This window comes from Fopius arisanus, unplaced genomic scaffold (assembly GCF_000806365.1).
Source record: "Fopius arisanus strain USDA-PBARC FA_bdor unplaced genomic scaffold, ASM80636v1 scaffold00003, whole genome shotgun sequence".
Taxonomy (NCBI): domain Eukaryota; kingdom Metazoa; phylum Arthropoda; class Insecta; order Hymenoptera; family Braconidae; genus Fopius; species Fopius arisanus.
Window position 1 is genome coordinate 452,441 of NW_011887742.1, and position 27,959 is coordinate 480,399.

The window sequence follows — 27,959 nt, forward strand, 5'->3', positions numbered from 1 at the left end:
AAAAAAAAAAAATCAAATAATTGTAAACTCTGGACCTATCAAGCAAAAAAAATTGTAGCCCAAGCCTATAATTCCGCCTCCAAATTCATAATTTCCCACGTGTACATTACCAGTAAATAACGAGAGAAAGAGAATCCGCTGAAATGCAAAAAAAAAAAAAAATTCTGAAAATGGGAAGCTAAAAATGCCCGTGTTGCGTTATACTCCACATAAACCAGAGAAAATCGATATGCATGATTCACGCGAGCGTGAGCTCAGTAAAAAAAAATTACGATGGGGGAAGAGAAAGAAGGAGAAAGACATAGGGGGGAATAAAGAGAAAGAGTATATGAGAGAGGGGGTTGTTGAAGAGGGGAAAAAAGGCGGGCCACTTCTTCTCCCCTTCAATAATGTCCGTTGCCCCCCAATATCACCTCTCGCTCTTCGTATGTTGCATTCTCCCTCTCCTTCACTCCTTATGTCCAAAAGGGGGAAAAAAAAGAGAAATAAAACGAAACGGGGTCCCAGTACCACAGCAGCACAAACCGTAATTCTATACAAGCTGTATGGAAACAGGAGGGGTTTACTCCCCGCGATGACTACCCCCTCGGTCACTCGATCAGTCGTGTCCCGAGTTTCCTCTACGGTTATACCTTTATTCCATTTATCTCCATATTACGTGAATCATAAAAAATTATCATTATCAGAATAGTCTCTGGAAATTACATCGACAGGTGTGTGAGGTTTAACTGCAATTGTTGTTTGAATTGCAAGTAATTCGCCGGGCGCAAGCGCCATTCACCTACTGAGTACGAAGGTATGAATTGCATGTCCTGCGCCTTTACTTCTTCTTCATACCGGAAAACCAAGCAAAATGTGGGTTACCGGAAATGAATTGACAGTTTTTCGATTTTTTTTTTTCAATTACGGGGGGCAAGGAGGAAGGTGATAATTTGCGGGAATTAGTGGTTTTAGGGGGAAATAGCGGAAGGGATTTTTCGTCGGAAATCGAATTACGGATAGAAAACGATTTTTGAGGTTTTCGTAGGGAATTTGATTTATCATTTATCCTTTTCCTATTTTCTTGTATGAACAATATAATATAACAATATTTTGTTAATCGGTATTTATTGATAGTAAAAATGGATTCATGTCGCTTTTCTGGTTGAAATTGAATTATTTTTTTGTTTTACTTTCGTTAATAAATTGCAGGTTCGCCACTTGCAACAGGAGAAAATTGATTTTTTATTTTTTGATGAAGTGCAGTAGGCAAAATGGAGATTAGCGTACATAAATTTCAATTTTTCTTAATTTGAAAGGAAAATGAGAAAATGAATCCTTTTACGTCATTTTCAATAATGCACTACAATTTTTCAAATAAATATCTATTTTTTAATTTTTGGTTTTGCCTGCGATGAAATGGTTCCAGTCTGAGACTTGCAGAGTGAAATTTACCCAATACAAATTATTATTGTTTTCAACGTAGTTAACTGACCGTTGGATATTTTTCTGTTCTTTCATTTTGTGATAAATGGACATACGCAACACCAAATGGGGGTGAAATCCAGGGATTTCAATGCACGACCAGCGGCGTCGCGACGCAATACTTGGAAAGCGCAAGTTTTCGTTATTTTCCATTTGCATATTTATATTAATTAATATTGGCACAAAACATGTCGATAGCGTTACAGTTTAAAGAATAAAAAAATGATGGAAATAAAACGGATAGGAAAACGATGCCGTGCAGACTCTGTGGTCAGCTGGCTGGTACCGAAACGCGATACGCCTGGGATGGAAAATATAAACAAATGATCAATCAATTTGTTATTGGTAAGAAAATTCTATTTCATTATGATTTCCATTCTATTTGAAATTTTTCCCATCATGAGTCGCAGTGAGAAAAAGAAAATAAGATAGAATGAACGGACAATATGAAGAATATTTTTCTGTTACAAATTTTTGTTTATAATAATCATTGATTTGTCAATTATTCGATATTGAAAGGAAGAGGCACTTTATGAATCAATTTTATGGGATGAAGAACGAAATGATTGAGCGAATTTAGGTTTCGTTAAATATTAATTGATTAATGAATAATTATGAATTTAAACAGAAAATGTGAAATAACCGTATATATGGAAAATTGAATATGCTGCAAAAAAAGTTTTTGATATTTCCTTCTAAAATCGATAGGTTCTTAGATATTAATGAAAGAAAATTGATGAAGTCTATTTATCTCAGTTTACCGCTTCCCTTTTAATATAAAAAAAATTGAGCTGTAAATAAATAACTGAAACTTAATACGAAGAAAACAGCTGAAATAAAACATTCCATAAAAATGAGCAAAACGTAACGATTATATTTCCTCACTTCAACATGACTATTTAATGACGAAATACGTGTCACCACCTCATAGAAACATATTCAGTTACAATTCTCCGAAAAATCAAAAGCTAGGACTGAATAAAACTATAAAAGTTGGAAAACAATGAGACAATAACTGGGATGAGGTTGCAATTGGTGAGGGTATAGTGTCCAGTGTCCAGTGGTATTATTGCACCTCGGGGCGGGCAAAACGGGCTAAGGACGAGCTGAAAGACTAAATAAAAAAATAATTAAATAAGAGGGGAAAAAAGTCTGGGAGAGGGAGGAAGGACGTCAGGATAGGTGTAGACTTACTTTGGACTGTGGTGTGGGATTACCGTACTTATATTCAAGTCTAATATTAAGTTACCATTTTGCTTTACGGCAAGTGAACAGGCTGCCAGCATATAGGAAGCCATCCGACCGCTCCTGGGACAGTGTCTCTTGGTTCTTCGCCTCTCAGGGCCCACCTATGTTGTCCTCAGTGTATTCTCCCAACTTTTATTCTCACGCACGTCATATCTAATAAAAAGTTTTATTAAAATTCACCCATAACTCCCACTCAATTCAGAAAAATTGTCGCTAATAAATCATCTAATAAATAAAAAAAGGAACGTGCTCCCCGAAAATGACAATTTTTTGTTAAAAAAATCCACAAATTATTGTAATTTTTACGAGACGCATGGCTCTTTTTACCATAGCATTACTACAAATTCAGACAAAATAAAACAATTTTTCTGCCCATGTGAGTCTTTGTGAAATCCACTTCGTCTGACAAAAGCCTGACTGCACTACCTTTTATGCAATTTTATTATTCGCAGTGGAATGCGAATGTTCAATCGAGAGAAAAAACACGGATAACTTAATTAGCCCGTGAAAAATGTAGTGAACCAGTTTGAGAACATTGAAAACATTGTGAAAGTGATAATTAAGTGAGAAGGCAGAGGTACTGACTTCTGTGAGTGCTGGGGTACCTTTCAAACGTCCTAGCACCATTTGAAATCAGTACTTCTCCTCTTGGTACTCACCCATTCTAAAAATTCATTACGCAGCATTAAAAATAAATTGAATGATGTACTTACGGTCCGTGACTAATCTAATTACTAATCAACAAATAAAACAGATTGAATTGCCGGGATGAATTAAAAAATGGAATTAATTAACGGTAATGTACTGATTTTTATAATATTCCTCGTTTATAATTTATTCTTCAATATATATTTGTATAATCACAATGTATACTCTATATATAATATGCTCCTTAAATTACGTAAATTGATACACCTGGCTACCTAAAAAATCTATAATATTTTGAATTCTTTTGCAAATGTGAATCGCTGATTAAATTCTTCAATTATTTCGGACTCGAAAATTGGATAATAAATAAATTTCCCTCGTTGCGCAACAAATGGGACTTCTGGGGAAGAACCAGAACCGTGTAATTGCTTTATGTACACTATTTAACATATGTTTAACGTTATCCTCGATTAATTGACTTTCAATATCCTATAATTAATTCATTGAGTTTCCATCATGTTCTTTTCTAATTTTTAGTCAAGTGAAAAATAAGTGAAATACTTGGGTATATCAGACACTTGGTAAGACTTATACCACCCTTACATATTTATTTAGCGCGTGAATTATTTGCTAAACAATAACTAATGGAAAGAAGGAGGAGATTAGGTTTTTTCAATTTTTTTTTTGCTTTTTTTGTGATTTTTCAAGATCTCTCGCTTTCGTTATGTTGACTCTTTGTTGCCGTTTGCTTGCAGCCTCGCCCAGGTATCCCCGAGGGCTTTTGCGAAGTGGTCGTCCACTGGAATAAGAAAAAATTATTTATCACGTAATACAATGTCTTAATTCAGTGAACAAGTGGTAATGGAAGGTGAGTAAAACTTTATAGTCCGTTAAATATCGATTTAGCTTCACAACGATCGACTTGATATAAAAAGATCAAAATAACTTTTTTGTAGCTGATTAAATTTCTGAAGAAAAAGCTCTTCCTGCATTTTCTTTTAAAATCATTCGTTTTTGAGATTAATCGTTATTTAAGAAGATTCGCAAATTCGAAATATATCATTTTAAACCTTATACATTTCATTCAATAATTCCGACACCTTTTCCTCGTTTGTAGTGTTATTCGAGATGAATGAAAGATATTGAAATATAAAAAAATGAAATAAAACTGCTATTTATTATTGAATGAGCTACTTAAGAGATTTTACAGGGATGAAATCAATTACCACTGAGTCCGGTTTCCTTATCAACATTGGAGGAAGCATTGAAGACAGCCGCATACTCCTCGAGGCCCAATGATCTTTTGAAGTGCTCATCTATGGCTGGATCACTAATACCTGCTGGGTTTCGGATTCCGGTTCTCTGACCGCCTATTGCCGTCGAAGGAGTTGCACTGGGTGTAGGTGTTACAGCTGTGTCTTCAATCGTTGCACCTAAAACAAATAATAAATTCACCACTGGCTCTACATTTTATCAGTCGCCTACTCCCGTAAGTGATAAGATGAGATTAATTGAATTGTACTGTTTTATTAATAGTCTCCAAATAAATAATTGCTCAGATAAATCAACATTAAGAGAAAACTGGAAAATTCGATTCATCACATTTTAATACTTTGACCTTGATATGTAAATTTTCAGATTGAATTACCAGGTTTATTCCTCTATTCGAGGCAAACTCATGTTTTTTCTCGATTCTCAAAGTAGGAAGTACTTCAACTTTATTCTTATCAGTAGGATTTCAGTAGCGAGGTGGTATTCGATAAGTTGAATTTACCATTTTTTGTGATTGTCAATTATCTCAGAAACTATTCATTAGAGGTGAAAACACCAAAAAACTTTTTTTCCAGCTGATTAGATTTTTGACGAAAATTTTTTTATGAGACTTTCTCCTGAAATCAACAGGTTTTGAGATAAATTGAAATTTAACAAAATTTCAAAGTTCAATTTATCGCCTTTTGCCGGTTACTGCTACTGATTGGAAGTGATAATAATAGTGGAATTAATAGTATTTCGTACCAGGTTGGGGAGCGGTTGGAACGATAACACTGGGTCTGGTGTGATGATGAACCCTGGTAGCAGACATATCCAGGGCCTCACTTTGAATCGGATCTCTCCTGCGCTCTTTTCGCCACGTGCTGCTCGGTTTTCTATGCAAACTCGTCGTCTTCGGCCTCTCTTCTGCACAAATAAATTCGAAAAAAAACCACTCGTTATCAATTCTCCGACATTTGTGTCTGTTATCGACGCCCCGCGATTTTTTCCTATTTTCCTACACGAATCACTTCTCCACAATATTTTCTGAGGTAAGAAATTTGCCGTGAAATCACAAAAAGAGGAATTTCAGGAGTAAAATATTTGAATATTTATCAACTTATATGTCGAAGTATTTTTTTTTGCGACAAAATATTCCTTCAAGTTTTAGTGGAAGTCGACCGCAAGCTGATAAAAAAATCCATTACTGAAAGTAAGGATTGAAAAAAAAAATTCACCGCCTAGAGTATCTTTGAATGCTAAACTTTGTATCGTCGATTTATCAAATAAAAAAGGTAGAAGGGTGAAATAAAGGAGGGGGAGATGATGGGGGAAGAGTAGTTTGAGATGCAACGTTTGGTTCCCAGGACGGGACAGGAAGTGCCTAATAGCTGTGAGAGGATGCACGGTGGGGCAGTTCGAAACAGGTTTTTCGTAAAGGACGATGAGATGCTGGAAAGCTGAATGGAACCTTCTTCGAGATAAGGTGGAATACGTTTTTCGAATATATTTGTTGTTGTCTCTCTTTCATCCCGCCCCACTGTTTCACTGGGTCTCAATTAACTTTTTAACTTCTCCCATACCCAGCATCCTCGGCATTTCCACACACCATTCGGCGAATTCACACGAAAATTAATGAAAAATAAAATGGAGAAATCACAGGTGCAGTAATTCGTCAACATCACGCAGGCCTAAACAGTGATAAAAGAAATATATGAGAATATTTCTTCTCCAGTGTCTTTGCCACTTCATTAATCGCATTGCCTCCGCTATTACTCAATTCCTTCTGATCATTATGCTTATTATTCCTGTTATTATTTAGATTAAAATTCTTTTAAAAAACAGGAAATTGAAATATTTTCTGATGATCTATACGTACCGAATATTTTTTTAATATCAAAATTGAGCCAAGGCTGCCAGAGACAGTGACTCCTGGCCATTCCCACCCTGACATGATGATTTGTATGCACAGAAGGCATTATTTGTTCATTAAACAATTGGGAATTGATTAAATTGAGATACAATTAACCACTTGAGTTTCCCGGAGTTGATCGATATATCCGTTAATGTGGAGTAAAACGAAAAAACCAAGGAACACACAAAATAACATCCGGTCACTGGTGTCCAAGAAATGCGGTGGGCATTATTACAATGAGAAATGAAAAAAAAAATGCATTTCTTTGGGGATAAGACAGGCACAATTGCGGATAGGGCGCGATGTTTTGAATTTGGAATGGAGTGGCGGTTTTGTTGAATGCCTCCTTACAACTGTCTTATACTTTCATTCATTCATCTTGAAGGCGGGCTCATCTGCCTCCCAGAGCCGGCTTTCGAGCCCCTTCCATCCCACTACTTTACCCATTCGTTCTCCCCCCCACGCGGCCTTGCTCACTCCGCTATTTTCAGGTAAAATATTCATCTCAGACAACAGGTATTATATATTTTTTTTAATTGATTCTCTCAATTCTTTTCAGAGATAGGGACTCCACGACCTGGCGGAGACGATTCCTTGGTTACTTTGCCTCCTGGTGGAAGCTGGTCTCCACAATTTTCAGGAAAAATATTCATTTCATTTCATAAGATTCATTGAAAAAGATTTTGAGGGAAACAATTTTAAACTTTTAATTTATTGAATTTATTGCTTGAATTTTCGACAGTCCCACGACTTCTGTGTCATATGAACAAGAAAATTGTTTCGTCAAAAAAGAGTTTGGCAGAAATTGAATAATATTTAATATAAATTTTACGTGTTTTAAGTGTACTTCGATCATTCAAATTTTCCGAGAGGATTATTACTAAGACAGAGATTGCCCATAGGCCCCGCTATTTTCAGGTAAAATATTGCAAAAAACAAATATCACACTTATTTATTTAATAATTTTCTTTAAAATCAGTTCAGAGGCATTGAAGTTGAACAGAAAATTGGTGTCTTGCATTAACGGTAGCAATTACCGGAAAAGCTAATCATTAAATTATCATAAAAACATTGTTCCACTGATTTCTCATATTTGCTTCATCGCATTATTCCTTGAATTACTCCACTTAACGATAAAGTTTGTTATGAAATTCAACTCTTGGTGAACGAATATGAAAAGAGAATTGCAAAGGTACAAACGAAAGATTGAAAACGAATCAGCATTCAGTGATTATTGCACTTGTTTTATTTTTGTTGTAATGTACCTGGAAATAGAATAAAGACGAGCTCTACAAAGACATCACTGAAAACTGATTGTTTCCCCTCCTTCGTTCGAGGAAGATAGCCCATGGCCAAATACAATTCAACCACAGCATTACCATGAACTGACATTTGTCAATTTCCATTGTTAATATTTGCCTAAGGAAATAAACTCCCTTGATGACTCGATAAATAGGAAATTAAACATATATGCAAGCAATAAAAAAGTCAACAAATCTAAACCAAAATTATAACTATAATAAAATAACCCGTAAAGTCTCGTCATCAATTCGTTTCACGTGAAAAAAAAAAACAGTTGCACAATAAATTAATTTATTATTCAAGAACTGACGCAACAAAAATGACCCCTCACTTTTTTAATGACTAATTATTAATATTATCATTACTCTCGGTATTAGTTACTCCGACATTCGCTGGTTCCATAGGCAAGAATAAATTAAATTATTGACGCTGACGTAAAGCCAAACTCCAGAAAATCGAAAAGTACCTCGAGTAAAATGTCAGTGATTCCCCTCTGAAAACCAACAGAGCCTCTTATCTATCGAATCCCAGAAAGAATTTCTGCTGTGAGTCAATGCATTGCGAAATCGATTAGGCATTCCATGAATTTTCACACGACACACGTTTTTAAAGTGAAAGAGAAATAGTGTATGTTTCAAATTTAACCACATCGATATCACACGGAATGTTTATGGATAACCGATGAAGAATCCAAAACAGTTCGTGGAGTAAATTATGGATCGGTATGTGAGAAAATATGTGGAAATGTGCGCTAAATAAGTTTCAGGCTCGAAACAAATCTCGAATTTATTTCTACTATCGATATCCAGGAGAAATGAAATGCTTCGTGTTTTTCAAATAAATCATTATTATGCGCTATTTTTTCATATACATGCAAATAAAACAGATTTGTGCTCAAATGATTAATTCATATAATTGGGAAATAGAAGGAAAAAATTAACTCGAGCTGGGGGATAGGATATGTCGATAGAAATGAAGAATTCAGTATAGAGGTGATGGGAAAGAATGAGAAATCTATTTGCCATGTGTCATGAATTTTTAAGTGTTTGTTCTACTCATTTAGTTAGTTCATGTTTGAGTTATGTTCCAGAGATAGTCTGCGCACACCATCCACGTCTGACTAATTTTTATGTAATCTGTTTTTGAAAATGTGTCAAATACCTTTCGACTTTGATATTTTGCCCGTGTGGGAGGTTTTTACGAGGGATTTCCATATCTGTGTTGAGAGTTTTCATAAGGGGATCAACTGGTTCTACTGACTACGGAATTCCATCCAATCATCCAAACATTTGAAAGAATAGAAATGATCAAGATCGTTCCCATTTAACGCCTTTTTTTGAGGTCAGAAAAAATCTTAGGAATTTCAATAGCAAAGTGGTGAAGAAAGATAAGACATTTAAAAGTTCCACGTCAATTACTTATTTTACATATTACACCAAAAAAATTATATATTTCGCTGTTCAATATTCTCTCTTATTATTCTCTCGTGCCTGAATTGGCAAATGGTCATGTGATTCTTCCCGATATTCTCCCAATTCCCACGAAAAAAAAAATCCAAGATACTGACCTTGCATCATCGTGGCGGCCCTGGAGAGGACATCGAGAGCACTTTCAACAGCCGACATAGTTTCCAAGTGAACCCTTGACAAAAGTTCCTGCAACAAAATCCCAAAAATAACATAAATTCTGAATTCCTTCCTCTGCACCGATAAATTGAATACGATAAATATTCAAAAAGTGTAGTTACAACTAAATTGTGGCGACAAAAAAAAAGAGAAGCAAGAGAAAAAAAGAGGAAAAAAAAAGTGGGGATTAAAAAAACGTGACATTGTCTGTGGAATGCGGACCCCTCACCAGGAGCTCGGCCTCTCCCCTCTTCAACTCCTCCACAAACGTCTTTGACTCGTACGTTGTATTCGCGGCCAGTACCCCCCACCACCCTTATTTTTAACATACCTCGAACATCACAATCTCATCGAAACAATATTAAAACAAACGGGGTCACTCTTCCGCGTATAAAACCCCATAAAAACCCATCAAAAATCCATTAAAGAAAGAAAAAATCCATCGCCAACGCAATGAAAAATCGAAGATATTCGATCAATCAGTCCGATCTATCCGAGGAATTTGAGATATTTAATAACTCCATTCTCCCCTTTTCCCGCGAAAAATTCCACAAATATAATCAGCAGAATGCACTCGGAATGCAGGGGACTGTTCGGACGAATGAGCATTGAATGCAGTGCGATTTCAAAAATAAATTCAAGGAACTGATGATGGAATTCCTCAGGTATTTTTTATCGTTGGAATAAACAAAGCGCCGTTGAATGAATTCCTTTGAACGTAGGACGATGACACGCATGATATTCCATGTGTGGATGCACGTGGTAACACGTGTGGTGCAATGTGCAATGTGCAATGTTAAAAATAATTGATGATTGGATTTTTCTCCGATACACTGCGCAGCATTCCGCATGTTTTTACGAATAACACCCCACCAGTAAAAATTCCCGAACCTCATCACAAAAATAAACGAAAGAATCGCTTCACCTGAAACTAGTTAACTGCCAATATTATCCAAAATAAGAACAAAGAGATAAAAAATCCTACAAGGGTAAAAAATTTCGAGTCAACTCCATACGTCCCTCAACAAATCAATAAAGGAATGCGGCGTAGCGTTAAAAAGGTAAGGCCTTGCATTCCTCTGGTTAAAATAATGTCGTACAATGAAAAACTCCGTGTTTCGACTTACCTGAGTGAAATAAAATCCAATGATACGTAAACGATTGAGGAGCTTTAAATTATTTGACTATCACTTGACACTTATTGGGAATTCAAATTCGACAATGGAAAGATGAAAAATGTTATTATTGACCGGTGAAACGTAGACGTTTCGCTCCGTTTATTTCCATTGAAAATGGAATGAGAAAATCTAATGGTATGCGGGCGGACACACTGTGGTAGATTGGTATATACACCACGGGGTTGCCATATAACGTCTGACACGAGAAACGTATCTACACCAGTATTTCCCTTCTGACTTTACCTATCTCTCCCGCCAGAGATTTCCCCTCCCATCCCTCAGCCACTTTCAACTCACTTATTTTTCTTTTATAACCGAAGAGTTTTACCACTTTATACGTTACACTGGTGGAATGCACGGAATTTCGTGGGCTAATGTATAGGTATATACTGACGAACAGATGAGACTGTCTCTTTTATCCTCTCTAGCACAGAGTTGTCCTCACTCTTCACTGGGCATGCGCGTGAATAGAACGATGTCATCCTCCGCTCGCGGGTCATTCAAAAAGCAACTCCGTGCAACCGGTCGTTTTTTTTTAATAGTTATTTGGATTTTTTTTGTTATCCTCTCGTTGCCTTATCAATGAAAGAGAAGTGGAATAAATGGTGTAAAAATCAAGATAGCAGTAAGTTCGGTAAATAATTGTCATAAGCTGGCAACTAAAACTTGGAGTTAAATTATCGTTTACTTCGATGGTAAGTTCCATGGGTTTAAGTCTAGTGGTTCCCTCTGTGAAGTCTATGAAATAGGGATTTTGGAGATGATTTTTAACGTTGGGGTGTCGCTACTTAGGAAATACGATTTCATATAATTCATGTCGGTGAAACCAACACATTGACAGTCCAGGAGTTTACGTAAGGAGGTAATTTTTGGAAGATATAAAAAACCATTGTTGTAATATAATTGGAATAATTGGTTGATTGATTGGTTTAAAGTGCAACATGTCTCTCCAAAGCTTTCTCTACAACGCGGTGTTCAAGAGAACGTCGACGTTCATGCTCGCCATCGTTGGAGGCTCTTTCTTCTTCGAGAGAGCTGTTGATGTCACAGCTGATGCGATTTTTGACAATTATAACAAAGGCGTAAGTTATTTCAGGATTGATGAGAATTGTGAGAGATTTCTGTTTTGAGGAGGTGAAGATGATTGGGTGAATATGAAGGGAAAAGAATTCCGAAAATTGATGTATGAATTGTTGAGGTTATAGTGAATGCCCATTTAGTTCCGAGCTACTTAATCCAAAGAAATTCTCATGTGAAATGATGACGTGATCCAATACTAATCGAATTTCTTATTAATTAGTGAAAAAATTCAGAAATGAAAATGAATTGAAATTAATCAATTAATTGATTGCCTTCGATCAATCGCATCTTTTCACTGCTCTCCCTTCATGTCTAATTGTTTTCCAGTACACTGCATATTATCAATTCCAGGGTTTCCAGTGAAGCAGACTAAAGTGCATGTTAAAATAAATAAATAAAAATAATAAATAAATTAATAAATGTAAATATTTTTGATTTCAGAAATTATGGAAGGACATTAAACACAAATACGAGAAAAACTGAGCCAACAGTCCTCGAGCCCTTCACCGCCTTAGGAATCTAGGAAATTCATAAATTAAATATCCAAAATTCTCCAAATGTCACACCCCATGCACAAGAATGTAAATAAAGAGGCAGTGTGCATGTGAATACTAAATACAACCTTGATTTAAAGCTTGTCCTCATTCAATCTTCATTTGTATTCCAATCCAATAAAAACCAATAGAGCAGTAGCATCTATTCAATCCTCAACAAGCCCCCTCAAATTTCCATTAAAAACCCAAGCTACTGAATGTCAAGTGCATTTTGCATTAAATTGCAAAAAGCAAACAAAGAGAGACATCACACCGAGGAGATGCAAATGTCAGTAAAAATCAATATCATTAATTGAATCCTTCTGATTGCAACAAAACCAGGTGCATTTCACTTTTCTCTAATGCACTCAATTGAAAAATCTATAGTCTATAAACTCTACAATACCTTTTCCAGGTGTGTACCCCTGACAGATGCATGAAACACACTTCGCCCTTTTCTTCAATTTATTAAATAAATCGATGGATATATTCGAGAAAATTTTTTATGAGGAATTACTTTTAGTTTATCTTCCCCCTGAGGAGTTGAAATAATTGGTGAACTGGAAAAATTGCTATGAATGAGGATTGATAAAAGGGTAGAAATACATTTTTGATGCCCAGGGTCTCGTCATCAGCTGATAAGTACCTGAGGTCGTCATGCGCAGTGGACACACGCTGACGTTTTAATAAACCAATAATAAACCAATACACCTGTATCTTAAAAGGGGAAGCACGATGGTGCTGTCAGTCTCGTTAACGTATGGACGATAACGCAAAATACTGTGGGATGAGTTGAACATCTCAAGGACAAATGTAATTATCAATAGAAAATTAATCCAACCTTCATTACCACCAGTGTTAACTAATCAAAGTGTCTCGATTAAAATGATTACAATTATTTTCGCCTTTCACTCGCACTAATTACGTCATCTAGTGGTGAAAACATCTCCCATTTCCTCATTCATAACCTTAAATATGATTCTAACGCTGTTACTCACTTCAATGTTTGTAAATAAGTATCGAATCGACGTGCTGGCTTTTTACCGATTGCTCATTGCGCGTTAATTGCAGAAATGAGTAATTGATGTTTGAGGTAACGGGAGTTGCTCCGGATTTTGTGCTTTTTCGAATTTGTGGCCTTTTTTCGGTGTGATTTCATTTTTCTTTAGAGGAGTGTTGGGGATTCCTTGGAGATTTTTGTGTCAATGATTTTTACGGATGAGTGCTCTTATCAAGATTACGTGGAAATTGAAATAATGAGGGGCGGGGGAGAGGGAGTGAAGTGATAGTTGTTTAGAAGAAGGTGTGGTCTGTTTTTTATGGTTTTTGGAGAATTTCGGAGGGGTGAGATTTGTTATTGCAATTTATTATGGGGATTATCGGGATTTTGGGAACAAGCTTAAAGGGGACAATTGAATATGCAGAGCTGAGTGCAGGATTATTGGTCAAGGGTACGATTTAATTGGGCTATTTGGGAGGATTCAGTTGTCGAAAGGTCAAATTTGATAGCAATGTTTTGTTGATTAGAAAAAGCTTTCATCGAGAAAGGTCGAGGCATTCTTTGTGATTCTTTTCTGGGGCAATTATTGCTTCCAATTGTTTCTTTCGACAGCACTCATTACTGAGATGATACAACAGTTCAGCGGACCCTGGACCAAATCCATTAACTCTGAAAAAAGGGAAAATTCATGTTTAGAAATTCGGAAACGGTTTGCTGAGAACTACTTGCGGCAATTCGTGTCGGACTAATTTGACATTTTTTTCTATTTTTATTGCGTGGGTCAGGAATTTAATTAATCATCACTTCACCATACATTAATTAATCATCACTTCCGCTCTGTTAATGCTAGGAAAAATTGACTACTATAATTTTCATGGAACTAGTTGCATCACGTCAATAGAAATTACATTTTTTAATTTGAGAATAGTTGCAGGGGAATGTAATAATAAATATTCAGTACCAACGTGGTTACATATTTTTTTAACAGCGCACTTTGAGATATTCTATTTTATTTCAAATACTCGAGGTAAAGGAGTTTCAGTTATTTTTCAAAGCCATCTGAGTTTTTCTATTTTCCGTCGGATTCAGAATAGAAATGCAATATTCATATCAATTTCGTTTTGATATTATAATTATTTTCATAGACACTTTCATTGCAGCCCTCATATTTTCTCCATAAAAAAAGGTTTTAGAAATTATTCCCCCGACAAAAATGTCCAAAAATCCTCCGGACAAAATTTCCCGATGAAAAATTCCCTGAAGAAACGATTTCCCGGTCGAAATTCCGCAAAAGTAGAGATAAAAATAAATTAATAAAGTTATACGTCGGACGGCTCACTCACGACTATCATCTCAAGGACCAGTAAACTAATTCGTCAATACAAATATTCAATCCATCTGTCTCTTTGATATCGAATACTGTTAACTCTGTACAGTTGCTAACAATTTTCAAAGACTTAAACGGACTTATTTGAGTCTTTCGTTAATCGGATGGGAGTCATTCTCCTTAATTAGTTGAAATGATCGTCAAACGCGGAATCCTTGGAAAAAAATTCATATCTCTTATTGAGTTTATCAAATACTACATGAAGTTCTACTCGATAATTTTTCCTATTATCAGTTATTACAGAGATAATTGACCGAAGTGAATGAGATGAGTCAATCGAGTGATTCGTGTTGATTTTCTTTACTCGGTGATCGGGGACAAACGGGAAAAATGGAGAACTATACTTTTCCAGCCCTGAAGATTTATTCAATTGTGGATCAAAACAAATAAATTGTTTCCATTGAAAAGTATATTTTCTCCTCTTTCCAGTAAACCCAAATTATTCGTCAATTAATTTCTGGGTTATAAAGATAAAAAAAACATTTCCGCGATTTCACTCACAATTAATTACCGAGATAATTGAAGTTGTCATTCATTATCACGTGGTATTTATTTTAATGTTATTTATTTTAAATGTGTAATTATTACCGGAATGAGCAATCTTTTGCGGAAAAAAAATCCTTCAATGCTATGAAAAACTTTTTATACAATTTTTTCCATCTATTGTAGATAGAACTCACTAACTTTCATCTGGAAAGATTAATTAATATCCTCATCAGTGAATTATCCGCTTTGTTGGAGGACTTCTCCATTATTGGGGCTGAATGAACGGAACGAATGCAGAAACCATTAAGATAATTAACACAAGCATAGCATGAAAATTATTTTCTGAGCTGTAAATTGAATGGATAAATAATGCTTCCTAAGAATCGCTGACTTCCAAAAAACTGTTATGAAGTGTCACTTGAATACTATCTTTTAATCCGTAAGAATTAAATAGCTCAGAGTAGCTTAATTCCCGGTTGTGCTTCAAATTTTGTTTGTCGATTATTTAGCTGAGAGAAATTTTCCAAATTGAATAATCCAGTGGCGAACCTTTTTCCAGTTTTGGCTCCACCTTATGTCACATAATTTTAGTATGATTTTTTTTTGTTCTTTAGTGGCACAGATACTCCAAGAATCATGTAACCACACTCTGCCATGAGTGGCCAAGACCTTCAAGAGCACTCTTACGTGAAGGTGCTCTACGACTTCCAGTACAAAACCGCAGAAGGTCGTGAGATCTCTATTAAGAAAAATGAGCGTCTCTACCTTCTCCAGAAGACAAATGCAGATTGGTGGCAGGTGGTGCGGACCTGGGAGCAGCGTTCGTTCTACGTTCCGGCAACGTACGTCCGGGAAATCTCCAAAATCACTCGCAAAAATTCAGACGAGGATCGCGATGGCAGCTTTGAGCCTCCAGATCATCCAAAATACAAGAGTATGCCAAAGGAGAGTCACTCAAGTGCCATGAAAAACGTTAAAAAATGGCTAGTAAGCGCAATGGATACTAAGCAAGAATCCTCGAAGCAGTCCTTCATCGACGACTCCTACAAGCACAACGCCATGGATTACCAATCCCGTGCTGAGTTAAAAGTGGGTTTAGCAGCTATCAAATCAAAATCTCTGGAGCGCGATCGAAAATATGGACAGAGTTTTGATGAGACATCCAGAGAATCCACGAGAGAGCGAAAAAAATCCAAAGAGGCTCTGAAAAAGCTACCCGAGGAGAGCGAGTCTCCAAAGCCGTTGACAAAAAGCTTCTCAACCAGTCCGAAATCCTTTGATATTCCATCCAGAATGGAGATGTCCCTCCAGGACCCTTTCCGAAAAGAACTCAAGAGTTCCCTCGACCGTCGACGCAAAATCTCCGACAACACGGATTACGATAAACTGATAAACCAAAATCGAGATGAAGCGAGAAACCGAAGGATTCGAACTCGATCATCTCGATCAGACGACTCCCAGATCGACAGTGATTTCGACGATAAGTTCGACCGCAAGAGATTTGAAAAACCCCAGAACACCGAAGACCCCATCGTGAAAAATAGAAACAGCAGAAGTCTAGAGTTAGAAGCCCATCAGTTCCAGAGGACAGAGAGAAGTCTGAGTCCAAAACCCACGTATGGAAGACAGCTGACTATAGCTGGACAAATACCTTCTGATAACGACGAGGATGACCACAGAATTCTCAATGACAAACGAAGAACATGGGCTGTGGAAGAGCTAATGTCAGAGTTGACTCAAATGTGTAAAGAAAGGGGAAGCAATAAGAAGCCAAACATTCACCTCAAAAGCACTGAGATAAAAACCTTTGATCCTCACGACAAGCTGACACAGGAGCTCCACGAGATGAATCTTCTCAAGTCCGAGGGACACACACCAACAACCCCAGCTGACTTCAAGTCCTCCTCCCCCATAAACATCTGCAAAATTTCCATAAACTCTGAGGATAGCAGTATCGAGCACAAAATGCCAACGGCTCCCCTCGAGGACGACGAGACCTCCAACATCTCGGAGACCTCAGACACCTCACACATCTCCACTGAAAATTCACAATCAAAACCCTCGAAGCTCCGTAAAAAGTCCTCTAAATCAGCCTTCACCTTCAAAAAAACCGACACAATAATCTCATCGAAACCATCGAGATCTCCAAAATCCCCGAAGATACTAGACGAGTACAATGAGGCAAATATTCTCAACGACATTTCCCCCGATGAATTGCTCGATGACGCTCGATCGTTATCTCGAGATAAGCCGCTGTCGAGTCACCACCCAGAGCCGATTCACTCGAGCCCCGACATTGAGAAGCCATGTTACTCCAACATCAAGCCCCAGAACCCAGAAAAAGTGAGAATGCGTCCGAAATTGAAAATCAAACCAGTGGACTCTAGCAGCGAATTGAAATTGACACCTTCACTGGAGAAATTGGCTAGTGAAATAAAATTCCAACCAGCAAAACGGAGTAGTGAGCTTGGAGACACAAAGATGAGTGAGAGCTTGAGTGACGAGGGTCACTACGATGACAGTGGAATTCAGGAAGGTGTTGACAAGTCTGATGACTCGTGGAGTCGACTGGATCCCCCAGAGCCCAAGAATTACGCTAAATTCAGACACAAACTTGAGTACACAGGCAGCTTCAAGACGAAACGTGAGGGCAAGTACTTTCGACGAAGGGAGGAGGATTCTGATGTCGATGATGATGAGGAGGAGAGCTGGAAAAGAGGACTCAAGAAGAGCTCGACGATGCACTGTGCAACGATACCTGATGCCTATCGTCGTTTCAGGAGGGACAGAGATTTTAATTCGCTGGCTTCAATATCGTTCAAGAGGAGGAGTCGAAGTCTCAGTGATCTGAAGTGCTTGGAGGAGGATGAGGATGGTCCTCCTGAGGTATTCAGTCCCAAGAAGGAGATGGTATGCAAGCCTGTGCCACTACCCAGGACTAAACTCCCGGCGAAATTGGATAAAATGGAGGGGAAAGTGATGCCTGTGCCAAGGAGAATTCAAAAACGTGAGGACGTATTTTCTGAGGATGATGTGTGGGTGCCGCGAACTGATGGCTACAGGAATGCTAAGATTGCACCTGGGGATATTAATATCGAATCAAGCACTGCCGTTGGGTTTAAGACGCTGCTCTGCACGTCTGACAGTGGATCTGATAATTACTTGCAGTCGAAGGAGTTGTTGTCCAGTAATGATGGATTGAATGACACTCGAGAGGGCAGGGGCAACAGAAAAATCAGTGCTGAGAGAAAGGATAAGGCCCAGGGGAGGACCAGGGAGAGCCTTTCTGATGAACTAGTGCTCAGTTCTAATGCCAGCTCCGAAGCACTGCAGAGTCAATCTGAATCGGAAGTTACTGCTGCTTTCGAGGGCTCGTCACAGCCCAGTCCTGTTCATCGTGGTGGAGAGGATGGGTACGAGTGCACTATCGATCTGCCTCCTGGGTGGACACAGAAGTTTGATGATATTACTGAACAGATCTGCTTTGTTAATGAGGCGGGGGATAGGGTGAGTCAGTTATTTGTTATTATTATCTTAGGACTTGAAAAGTTTTACTGTGTAATCATTTTACTGCATTTTTTTAAAACTTTTGTCAATCTCTAGAAAAGTTTCGACAAATTTTTTACGCGGTGATAAAACTTCAGGAAGTTTTTTTGATGAAAAAGGTATCAAAAAAATTCGCCAAAGAATAAAAAAAAACATCGAAAATATTCTTTACAATTTTCTATGAAACGTTTTCCCGAAGTGCGTAATTGTTTAAAAAAATGAGATTCAAAACGATAAATTAATTCCGATGAAAATGAAGAATTGCTATAATTAATTGATCAACTTGAGATAAAAAAAACTCTCCAAGTATTATTCGTTACCCTTTCAGCGTTATTATCGTTGAGCGACAAATTGGCGTTTTTCAAGCTAGCCCGACAATTTTTTTCGTTCGTTTTCTCCACATCTTTTCATCTAAAAAATATACCCATAAATGTCGACCTATTTGACACATGTATTCTCCAAAATTGTTTATTGACCCAACTCCAAAGATAGAATACATTAGAGATTATAACGAGTTAAAATGTGTCAACCATTCGAGAGAAACACACATGTGTATCACTCACACGCGTTTTCAACCCTTCTCCCACACCACTTCACTATATTTCGTGGTAATTCCACGGATATAATTAGTGAAACTCATGACATCATATCGGATTAATTGGATGAAATGTGTGGAGAGAAACGCACGTTTTGTGCACATCGGGGATTATTATGGGATGCGTCAAGAGGAGAGTTTGTGTCCTTTGCGAAGGGTCGTGGAGTCATGCTTGACCCCAAGTTAATTGAATTCGTCATGCGTCTGGGGCGATCAGTCCATCACTTTAACTTTGACATGACTCTCGGTTATCCGTTATTTACGACGATAAAATAATGAATTGAGGGAAAGGAAATTTCTGGAACAACAGAAAGCAACTTCGAATTTATCTTACTGAGCAAATAAACGCTGCCAGGAATTTGATCCTTGGGGTATCAGATGTGGAGCCCTTCGAAAAATAAAGTAAATAAATTTCTGAAAGGAAAACACTGTTGAACGTTTGTGGCTGAAATTTCCGTTACACTCCTTTGAGATTCTTATCGTACTACAGCTTCACCGAAAATCCGAGGAATTTCGTAATTTCAAATCCGAAATTTGGGGAAAAAGTCAATGGAAACTCATACATGGAAATAAATTATTACACTGGAAATTTATACATCAATTCGATTGATCCATAGAAATTCATGTAACTTTCATTTTATTCCATCTTATTTACTCTAAATCACGAGTCGAATGCTGTGAAATTTTCCATTATCTTTTAATTGATGACTAATATTCAAACCCCTGTACATAAATTCATTGAGAATTATCTTGCCATGATGAACGGGTGATTCAGACAAATCAGGTCAGAGGCTGTGTGAGAAAGTGTCAAAGAAATTGTATATTTCCGCTGAAATGAATCAGATTTTATTCAATTTTCATTCATATTATTTATTTACTATTTATTTATCCATTTATTAAATATCATGTTCAGTTTTTCAATAAAAAATCTATAACATTTTCCAAGACAAAAAATCCAGTCGCCGAAACTGACACTTTCCTTAATAGAAAATGTTTATCCGTTTTTTTAAAGGAAAAAATAAATTATATTATTGACACACGTGGAGAAGATAAGACGGGGTTTGAGAATTTATCAGGAACTTTGAGAAACCCGAAGAATTCCCAATAGATGATGGCATGTGGTGGTCCCCCTCAATAAAACGCAACAGAGGCCTTCTGTTGCACCCGCACGACGTCACAATCATGTAAGGAATATATCTGACGTGGGGGCCAGGCCTGGGTCGCTTTTCATTTTGATACCAACGACCCAATCTCCCTTGGCTCCACCTCACCCCCGGGTATAATTTAATCCGTGTGCGTGCGTATTACCAAGACCACTGGGTTTGAAAATACATTGGCACTCGTAAACCTAACAGGCTACTGGGTGCTTTGGTTCGTCTCGTGAATCACATGTGCATATGCCTCCTCTTTTCCTCAGTAGAGACCATTCAGATCTCAAACAGTCCGGACACTTCAGTCTGTCCCTCCATCCTCACCCGAGTTGTTTGGGACAACTGACACGTTCATTAAGATTATTTAACAATCGCTAATTTAGTCATGTCAGTGAACTCAACAAGTCCCTGGAAAATTTCATTATTCAACTATTTACTTTTTTCACCATGTTTCATTATTACTCGTACATTTATGTTAAATACATTTTCGATAACTGAGTGTTAAGTTCTCCATGAGCCGTGCGTTAATGAGATAAAAATCAGTGGAAATTGAAGGGGCATCCATTTGATTCTTGAAAAGTACTCATTCAGAACATTTGGCAGTGATTAATTTGTGAATGTGTATGGCATAAAAAGGAAAATTTAAATGGGAAAAGATAAATTCTGAATTAAGTGAAGGGATTTTCGGAATCCAACAAAAAGATAATAAGATATAAATTGTCTGGTGATGATCATATCGAAGTTCATTTCGAAAAGTGAATTAATTAATTATCAGAAACTTTGTGTTTAATTGGCGTGCAGATTAATTTTACCGAAAAAGAATTCCGAAAAGAGTAGAAGAAACATTTCGTGATAGCAGACACTTATAGTTTAATGAATTCTGTTCAAATTTTAAAGGACGGTATAAAAAAATTGTTCATCATTTCATAAACTCGATTTGATAAACCGAAAGACTGAAATTCATCACTCGACGTTTGCGTCATGGAACAGACATCAATCGAAACTACCAGCCACGAGAGTAAACTCCCGCCCAAAGTCTACAGAATTGATATTTGCCAATCAATCTAGAAACGCCAGTACTGACTATTTCAATTCTACACCACCAATAAGTTCCAGAAGCCCTAAAAATCAGAATCTTTTCTAAAAATACAACTCCCTCCCCCAATTCCATTACTTCACTACTCTCATTACACAACAATATCAAGTAAATAAAATAAAACTATATTTACTTGTTTGGTCACTCCAGCCAACAGTGAATTCAATATTTATAATAATTGCCATAAAATAAAAAAAAATCAGACAATTGAATTTTCAAATTCACGCCGAAAATAGAATATTGACAATGATTATTTTTTATAAATTAAGAAAAACTTGATGGGCGTATAATCTGTATGATTGCAATCTCATTAAATATCCCGGAAATGAAGCGACTGATAAATAGTAAAATATCCCAATATTTCACGAGAAATTCCAGTAATAATTTCCCAACTGTAAACTAAACCAGAGGAATGTTAAAAATACAGCGATAACCCTTCCATCCGAATAATTATTACTGTGCCATTACAAGGCTCGAGAAAAACCGCATAAACGACGGCGGAAGATGTGGTTACGAATCACCCTAGTGGAGTCATAAACCAGAGGAATTTATCGTATCACCACCGGTTATCACGACTTTTCCCCCAACAATGGACGAGGATACTTGCGTTATGGAGGAGAAGAGTCTTCTCAGTGCTCACTCAATCATCAGATCGAAATCCCATTCTCAAAGTAGTCTGTCTGGATTTGCCACTGCTGATGTACCTAACTACACGTGGTTACCAGATGACTTGAGGAAAAAAATAGTGGAGAGTTGTGAAGATGTGAGAACTCGTCAGGGTTACCCGGTGATTGACTGGTTGCGCCAGATCAGATCCAATTGTGATTTCTGTGAAGTGGGAATCACCAGTGATAGCCAGCAGACAACATCATTCCTCGAGGATGGCACAGACACTGATTACATTGACTCAATAGCTTCAGTCATTGACGAATCAATTGAACTCGATGACATCACTGATAATCCGGAAATAGTGTGTAAATATTACGATGATATTGTCGCCTGCTGTGAGGAGGAAATATCGTCTCACATTTATGACGAATTGCCGTGTGATAACACCAGTCAGGGCTTGTTCACGAGTTTCAATAATAGAAATAATCTAGAGGCTGATGTTATGGGAGAGAATATCAGGGAAAGTCGGAATATTCGTGGAGGAGTCATGGACTCCAGGATTGTCTGCTGCGTCGAGCTCAAGCAGAATGACAAGGGATTCTTCTCTGATAAATTTGGCAATGATTCCGTGGAGGAATTGCCAGATCTTGCTCTTGTTGATGACGACAATTGTGCATTAAAATCCTGTGAGAGATTTCTCGAGGATGCTACTAGTGATTTTGGAGAGTTCCAGAGATATTTTCCGGAGGACGTGACCAGTTTCTGTGGGAGTGATAAAAATTGTCGAGATGAATCCCGGAGGTGCGGTGGGAATTATTTGGTGGAATGTGAGATTGAAGTGGAGAATTTTTGCGAGGATGGTCCCAAGTGTTGTGAATACTCCGGGGAATGTTCTGATTTTTGTGTCACTGATGGGGAGAATAATCTGGCGTTGGCCAGTGAAAAGGGGAGTTTCAATGTTGCGCTCTCAGATTGGAGGAAGACATTGAATAATTTTGATGATTTGGGGGATGTCGACGAAGTTGTGTACGACGAGGTGGCATCTTCTGATGAATTATTATACGATTCATGTAATAATTCTGGCAATATTGATGTCGAGGACACAGATTATAAGTACTTTGGGTCTGAGAGCTTGAGTCAGCAGAGGCTGATTCCAGAGTGCGATGAGGAGACCTCGTTTGAGGATAATGGAGAACACATTTATGAGAATTTGTGGGGGGCTAACGAGGGATTTTGCTTGGATGGGTCTTCTGCTTCTTCGGGGGAGACTGGAACTTCGGACTTTTGCTCTCCTGATTTTCAAGGTGATAGGGAGGTGGTGGTAGTGGATGAAGTGGAGGAAGTGGAGGAAGTGGAGAAAGAGGAGGCAGTCGAGGGAGTCGAGACAGTTGAGGAAGTCTCAGATTTTCGGAGGCGGAAGGGATCGACTTCCAGTGATATCGTAATGTGGAGGAATCTGTTGCTCCTTAATTGTGAAGATGAAGATGATTTTCAACAGGTATTTTTAGAATCAATCGAGCTTTTAGGTTTGAGTGGTAGACCGTTGATAACCGGAATTATCGCATTCTGTTGGTTACAAAAATATCTTGGAAATGTGGAGCAGAGGAAATGTAATGGGATTTTTTGTAAAGGAAATTCTTTCCGATATGTTTTCTTTTGAGATCGAATATTCGATCGATTCATTGCATTTTTTCTTATATATAATAAATATTAATACTAATTAATAATTTATGTATGAGGTCTTACACGAGAGTGGGATTTAAGGAAATCTTGATCTAACAATATCTTAAAATAATTTAATTCAATAAAATTCAAAATAAAATGCATTGAATGTTGTAGTGGTTTTCATCAAACGATGCAGAAGGTAAAATCTACTTTTTCGAGGAGAACAGCAACGAATCATCCTGGGTCCTGCCGACAATTTCCCCAGGGAAGTCCCACCCAAAGACATCTTTCCAGAGTGAAGAAAAAATTGATCGTAACAGCGTATCCATGAACGATGTATCCCTGACGAAGAATACATCGAGTACATCTCTTCCAGCAAGTCAGAGTCTCGCAAATCGTGATTTACCATCGAAAAAATCCGGCACATCTCTGAGTGACTGGCCACAACTATTCGATGGCAACATGAGAGTACTCAAGGAGGGTGCGATAAGCCGAACAAAAATAACGGAGAATGGGAAGAAATTGAGGAAGAACTGGAGTACCTCCTACGCCGTACTCACAGAATTATTTTTATTATTTTTCAAAGACGCCAAGACATTTGCAACTGTGATGAAGAGTGGCCAGTCATCGGTGGTGGCTAAGCCCGATATATCTGTTGACCTTAATGGGGCGTTAATTGAGCCCGGGGAGAGAGCTAGTAGCCGGAAAAATGTTTATATGATTAGCACTTTTCTGGGACTCCAAGTGCTTATTCAAAGTGATAATACTGCATTGGCTGCCGAATGGTTCCAGGAGATCCATGGAGTCATCAGGAAATTGGTATGGATTAATTTTCTCTTTCTTTACTTTTCACTTCCGCATTTCATACCGGATGAGAATATTACAGCTGAGTTTTCAAAATTCAAGAAAATTTCATTTTGTAAAAAAAAAGGAAAAAATGGAGTATCTATTGATAGGAATGATTTTCCAATGAATTTTTCCTCGAATATTAGTGAGTTCGGGGGGAATAACTTGGAGTTGATAAGAATTTCCTTCGAGTGTTAAATGCGCTTATCTCCTGTTTCCGCAGCAGTAGTCAATGTATTAGTGGAAAAGGGATCTTGCCCATTTTTTGTGCTGCTTTTATTTTGATTTTTGTTCCATTTGTATGATTTCCAGCCATCCAGTTCCAAATCGCAAGCAAAACCTTTTACCGGTGCAGCCCCGGAAATGCGGAAAATTAGTACCAACAAGTCCCCTGGAGATTCCAAAGGGTCAGAGGAGTCGAAACGATCATCCAAGATTGCTCGATCGAGGTCTATGAAGATGAAGGGACTCGATGACTCTCTGGAGGATCTCAGTGGAACTGTTGCTGAGAGGCAGACGAAAATCAAGGCAAAGTTACGGAGGTTCTTCCTGAGGCGTCCTACTGTTGAGTCTTTAGTTAAAAACGGAATTTATAAAGGTGAGTCTCAGACGAGAATTTATAATAATATTGGGTTTTCTGCATTGTTACATTGTCTTGAGTGATAATTCCAATTAGAAATTCGAATGGTTATCTGAAATTCAGTAGTAATAAGTAGAAGAACATTTTCTATTCATTGTGAGGAGTTGAAAGATTACTCTGACAAACCTGTCAGTCAATCTTGAAATATCTGGAGCGAGAACATAGCAAAAGAATGGTTGAGTGTTGGAAAGATGATATAATTCCGAGTGGAGAATCTATTGAGGAGATTGGAAGCTTCGCAAAAAAAGAAAATGAAAGATAGAAAGAGCTCCCAATAAAAAAAACGCTCTCCAACTTCTTTTCCCTCTTATTAATGCACCATGATGCAAATAAGTGGAACCGTTAGATTGATATTTTAATTAATTTCAGATGAGCCAGCTTTTGGATCGTATCTTGCGGACGTGTGTCCACCCGATCATCCCCGTGTTCCCCTGTTCGTAAAAACCTGTATCGAAGTACTGGAGAGTAACGAGGACAACATGAAGACTGACGGATTATATCGCGCGAGTGGTAATTTGAGTCAAATCCAAAAGATTCGTCTTCAGGTGGATCAATACAACCTCAGTGTTCTGTCTCAAGAGGAGGATGTCCACGTGCTGACAGGTGCCCTCAAACTATTCTTTCGCGAATTGAAAGAGCCCTTGATACCATCGAGCTTCTTCAAAGAGGCATTAAATGCCAGTATGCTTAAGAAAACATCAGCCAAGATTCAGTGTTTTCGTGAAATTGTTAAAGCTTTACCACCACCCAATTACGATACACTTCAATTTCTATTGAAACATCTTCTGAAGGTCACATCTTATCAGGAGTACAACAGAATGCATATACCAAATTTGGCTATTGTATTTGGTCCAACGCTGATGTGGCCAGCTGAGGAGAGTGCAAATATGGCTTTAGATCTTATGCAACAGAATTTAGTTATCGAATGCCTTTTGTCCGAGTACAATAAGATATTCAAATAGATTTTAAAAAATTTAACGAAATAAATGAAATTATTTATTTTTAGATGATCGCTGGTTGATTGAACGTGAAAGTATGATTAAAACATTCATTTCTTTCAGTGATTTTCATCGAGAGGAGTAGAGAAATTCTCGTATTATTTTTTCTTAATACTCTGACAATTTCTGTTATGAGAATTACTCAAAAATATAGTGAATTGTTTCGTCACCTCCTTTCTTCTTTGATTATAAGAATTGGGGGGAATAATGATGATTGCTACTCATAAGAAGACTATTTTCGAAATTTCAAACGAAAAATTAAATTTTTTATAAGACCTCTTTGCTCCACTTGGTTGAAAAAAATTCCAATTTGTTTCGTTTTTTTTTAAATAAAAATCATTCCAATTCCAAAAAAAAAACTCCCTATATTGAGTGTTGCTCGAAAGTGAAGTATTTTTCGAGATTAAAGATTTAAAAAGGATTATAATTACTCGAATGGAAGTGATGAACTATCGAATCGCCCAATTCGTTCAAATTTAGCGTATTCCTGATTTCACTATCGGAATTCCTACGAAACTTACAAAAATGATAACTTATGCACAAAAATTATAAAATTAATTTTTTTATCTAGATGAAAAGATAAAAAATGGATATATTTGAAGAATAATTGTGAATACACGTTAACAACTCGATTGTAATTTATGTAAATATCTGATTAAAAAATATTTTATTGTTAGACTATTGAAATCTTGTGAGGCATGAATTTTAATTGAAACGAAAATAGCATCACATTCAGGATTCGTTTATTCAATTTTAATTACGAGAGATGGAGGGCCCTATGGAATTTTCCTACGCCTGCACTTACATTCCCAATTACTATCGTCGAGATACTGAGGTCTCAATAATTCATGAAAAAATATCATGCACGGTTACTCATATTGATAATGCTCTTCATACTGTAACAAATCGAAAAATAATTCAAGTTATTCATATGTTTATTTATTATTTTATCTCCAATTGAAAAAAAAATTGAAGATGAATTATAGGAGATATAGGATGTTATCTGGAGATCTAGGTTCAGAGAAAGAGATAGAACAGTTGGAGACTGGTGAAATTGTAATCAGTGTTGACAGATGTCTATCGTAGATTCAATTATCTGTAATTATTTTCTTCTACCGAAAATTACACGTGAGAAATTAATTAATACGCAATTCTTAATAATTAAAAAAAAAATTGAGGGAAGAAAGAGACTCTAATTTGCTGTAACGACTAAAATAAGTGTTTTTATTTGCAAAATAAAGATCTGGTATAATTCTAGTAATTGAATTGATAACAATACAGTAATAAATAATTTCACCACTCAACAACTGAAATAATTGATTTATCATTGTTACTGTTAGTGCCATGGCAGATGCTAATGGTTAAAGTTTTGAGGTGTAATATTTCAAAGGATTTCAATGTGTCCATCCAAATAAATAACCGGCGTTAATTATTATTGTTACTAGTTAAATTCATTAATTAATTATTTAATTAATTAAAGATATTTAACAGCATTACATAATTGATTGATATAAAATCAGAAAGAGTAAACAGAGAACTGTGTTCTTCAAGTGAATCCTGATGTTAGAAATAATGAATAAGCTGCCTTAGTGGTTATTGCAGCGTTAAAGAATCACTCCAGATCAGTGTAGAATCTGTGAACTTCTTCGCGTTATTGTAATGAAAGAAAAAAATGGTATTGTTCTTATCTATCGTC

General features: G+C 37.0%; 3 protein-coding genes and 1 long non-coding RNA gene across 6 annotated transcripts; 3 read left to right on the plus strand and 1 right to left on the minus strand.

Moving 5' to 3' along the window:
- Window positions 1–3,372: 3,372 nt before the first annotated feature.
- Window positions 3,373–4,661, plus strand: LOC105268488 (uncharacterized). The gene is made up of 3 exons (XR_892340.1): window positions 3,373–3,508; window positions 4,116–4,228; window positions 4,571–4,661. It is a non-coding gene; the product is annotated as an uncharacterized lncRNA (long non-coding RNA).
- On the minus strand, window positions 3,523–11,052 carry Tgi (Tondu-domain-containing Growth Inhibitor). Of its 2 annotated transcripts, XM_011308081.1 has the most exons (5): window positions 10,581–11,052; window positions 9,396–9,483; window positions 5,377–5,538; window positions 4,587–4,793; window positions 3,523–4,159 (listed from the first exon to the last, which is right to left on the minus strand). In XM_011308081.1, the coding sequence occupies exons 2-5, from the start codon at window positions 9,451–9,453 to the stop codon at window positions 4,083–4,085; spliced, it is 504 nt and encodes a 167-aa protein (XP_011306383.1). In that variant the 5' UTR covers window positions 9,454–9,483; window positions 10,581–11,052; the 3' UTR covers window positions 3,523–4,082. The 2 variants fall into 2 exon arrangements, with proteins under 2 accessions (XP_011306383.1, XP_011306374.1); XM_011308072.1 differs by lacking the exons at window positions 9,396–9,483; window positions 10,581–11,052 and adding an exon at window positions 6,491–6,891.
- Window positions 11,053–11,406: 354 nt separating this feature from the next.
- On the plus strand, window positions 11,407–12,400 carry ox (ubiquinol-cytochrome C reductase complex subunit oxen). Its single transcript, XM_011308101.1, has 3 exons — window positions 11,407–11,493; window positions 11,567–11,713; window positions 12,153–12,400. Exons 2-3 carry the CDS (start codon window positions 11,573–11,575, stop codon window positions 12,192–12,194), a joined length of 183 nt encoding a protein of 60 aa, XP_011306403.1. The 5' UTR covers window positions 11,407–11,493; window positions 11,567–11,572; the 3' UTR covers window positions 12,195–12,400.
- Window positions 12,401–12,949: 549 nt separating this feature from the next.
- On the plus strand, window positions 12,950–26,974 carry LOC105268500 (uncharacterized). Of its 2 annotated transcripts, none has more exons than XM_011308114.1 (5): window positions 12,950–13,057; window positions 15,732–18,624; window positions 23,954–24,598; window positions 24,938–25,223; window positions 25,635–26,974. In XM_011308114.1, exons 2-5 carry the CDS (start codon window positions 15,772–15,774, stop codon window positions 26,225–26,227), a joined length of 4,377 nt encoding a protein of 1,458 aa, XP_011306416.1. In that variant the 5' UTR covers window positions 12,950–13,057; window positions 15,732–15,771; the 3' UTR covers window positions 26,228–26,974. The 2 variants fall into 2 exon arrangements, with proteins under 2 accessions (XP_011306416.1, XP_011306424.1); XM_011308122.1 differs by lacking the exon at window positions 12,950–13,057 and adding an exon at window positions 13,091–13,588.
- Window positions 26,975–27,959: the final 985 nt, after the last annotated feature.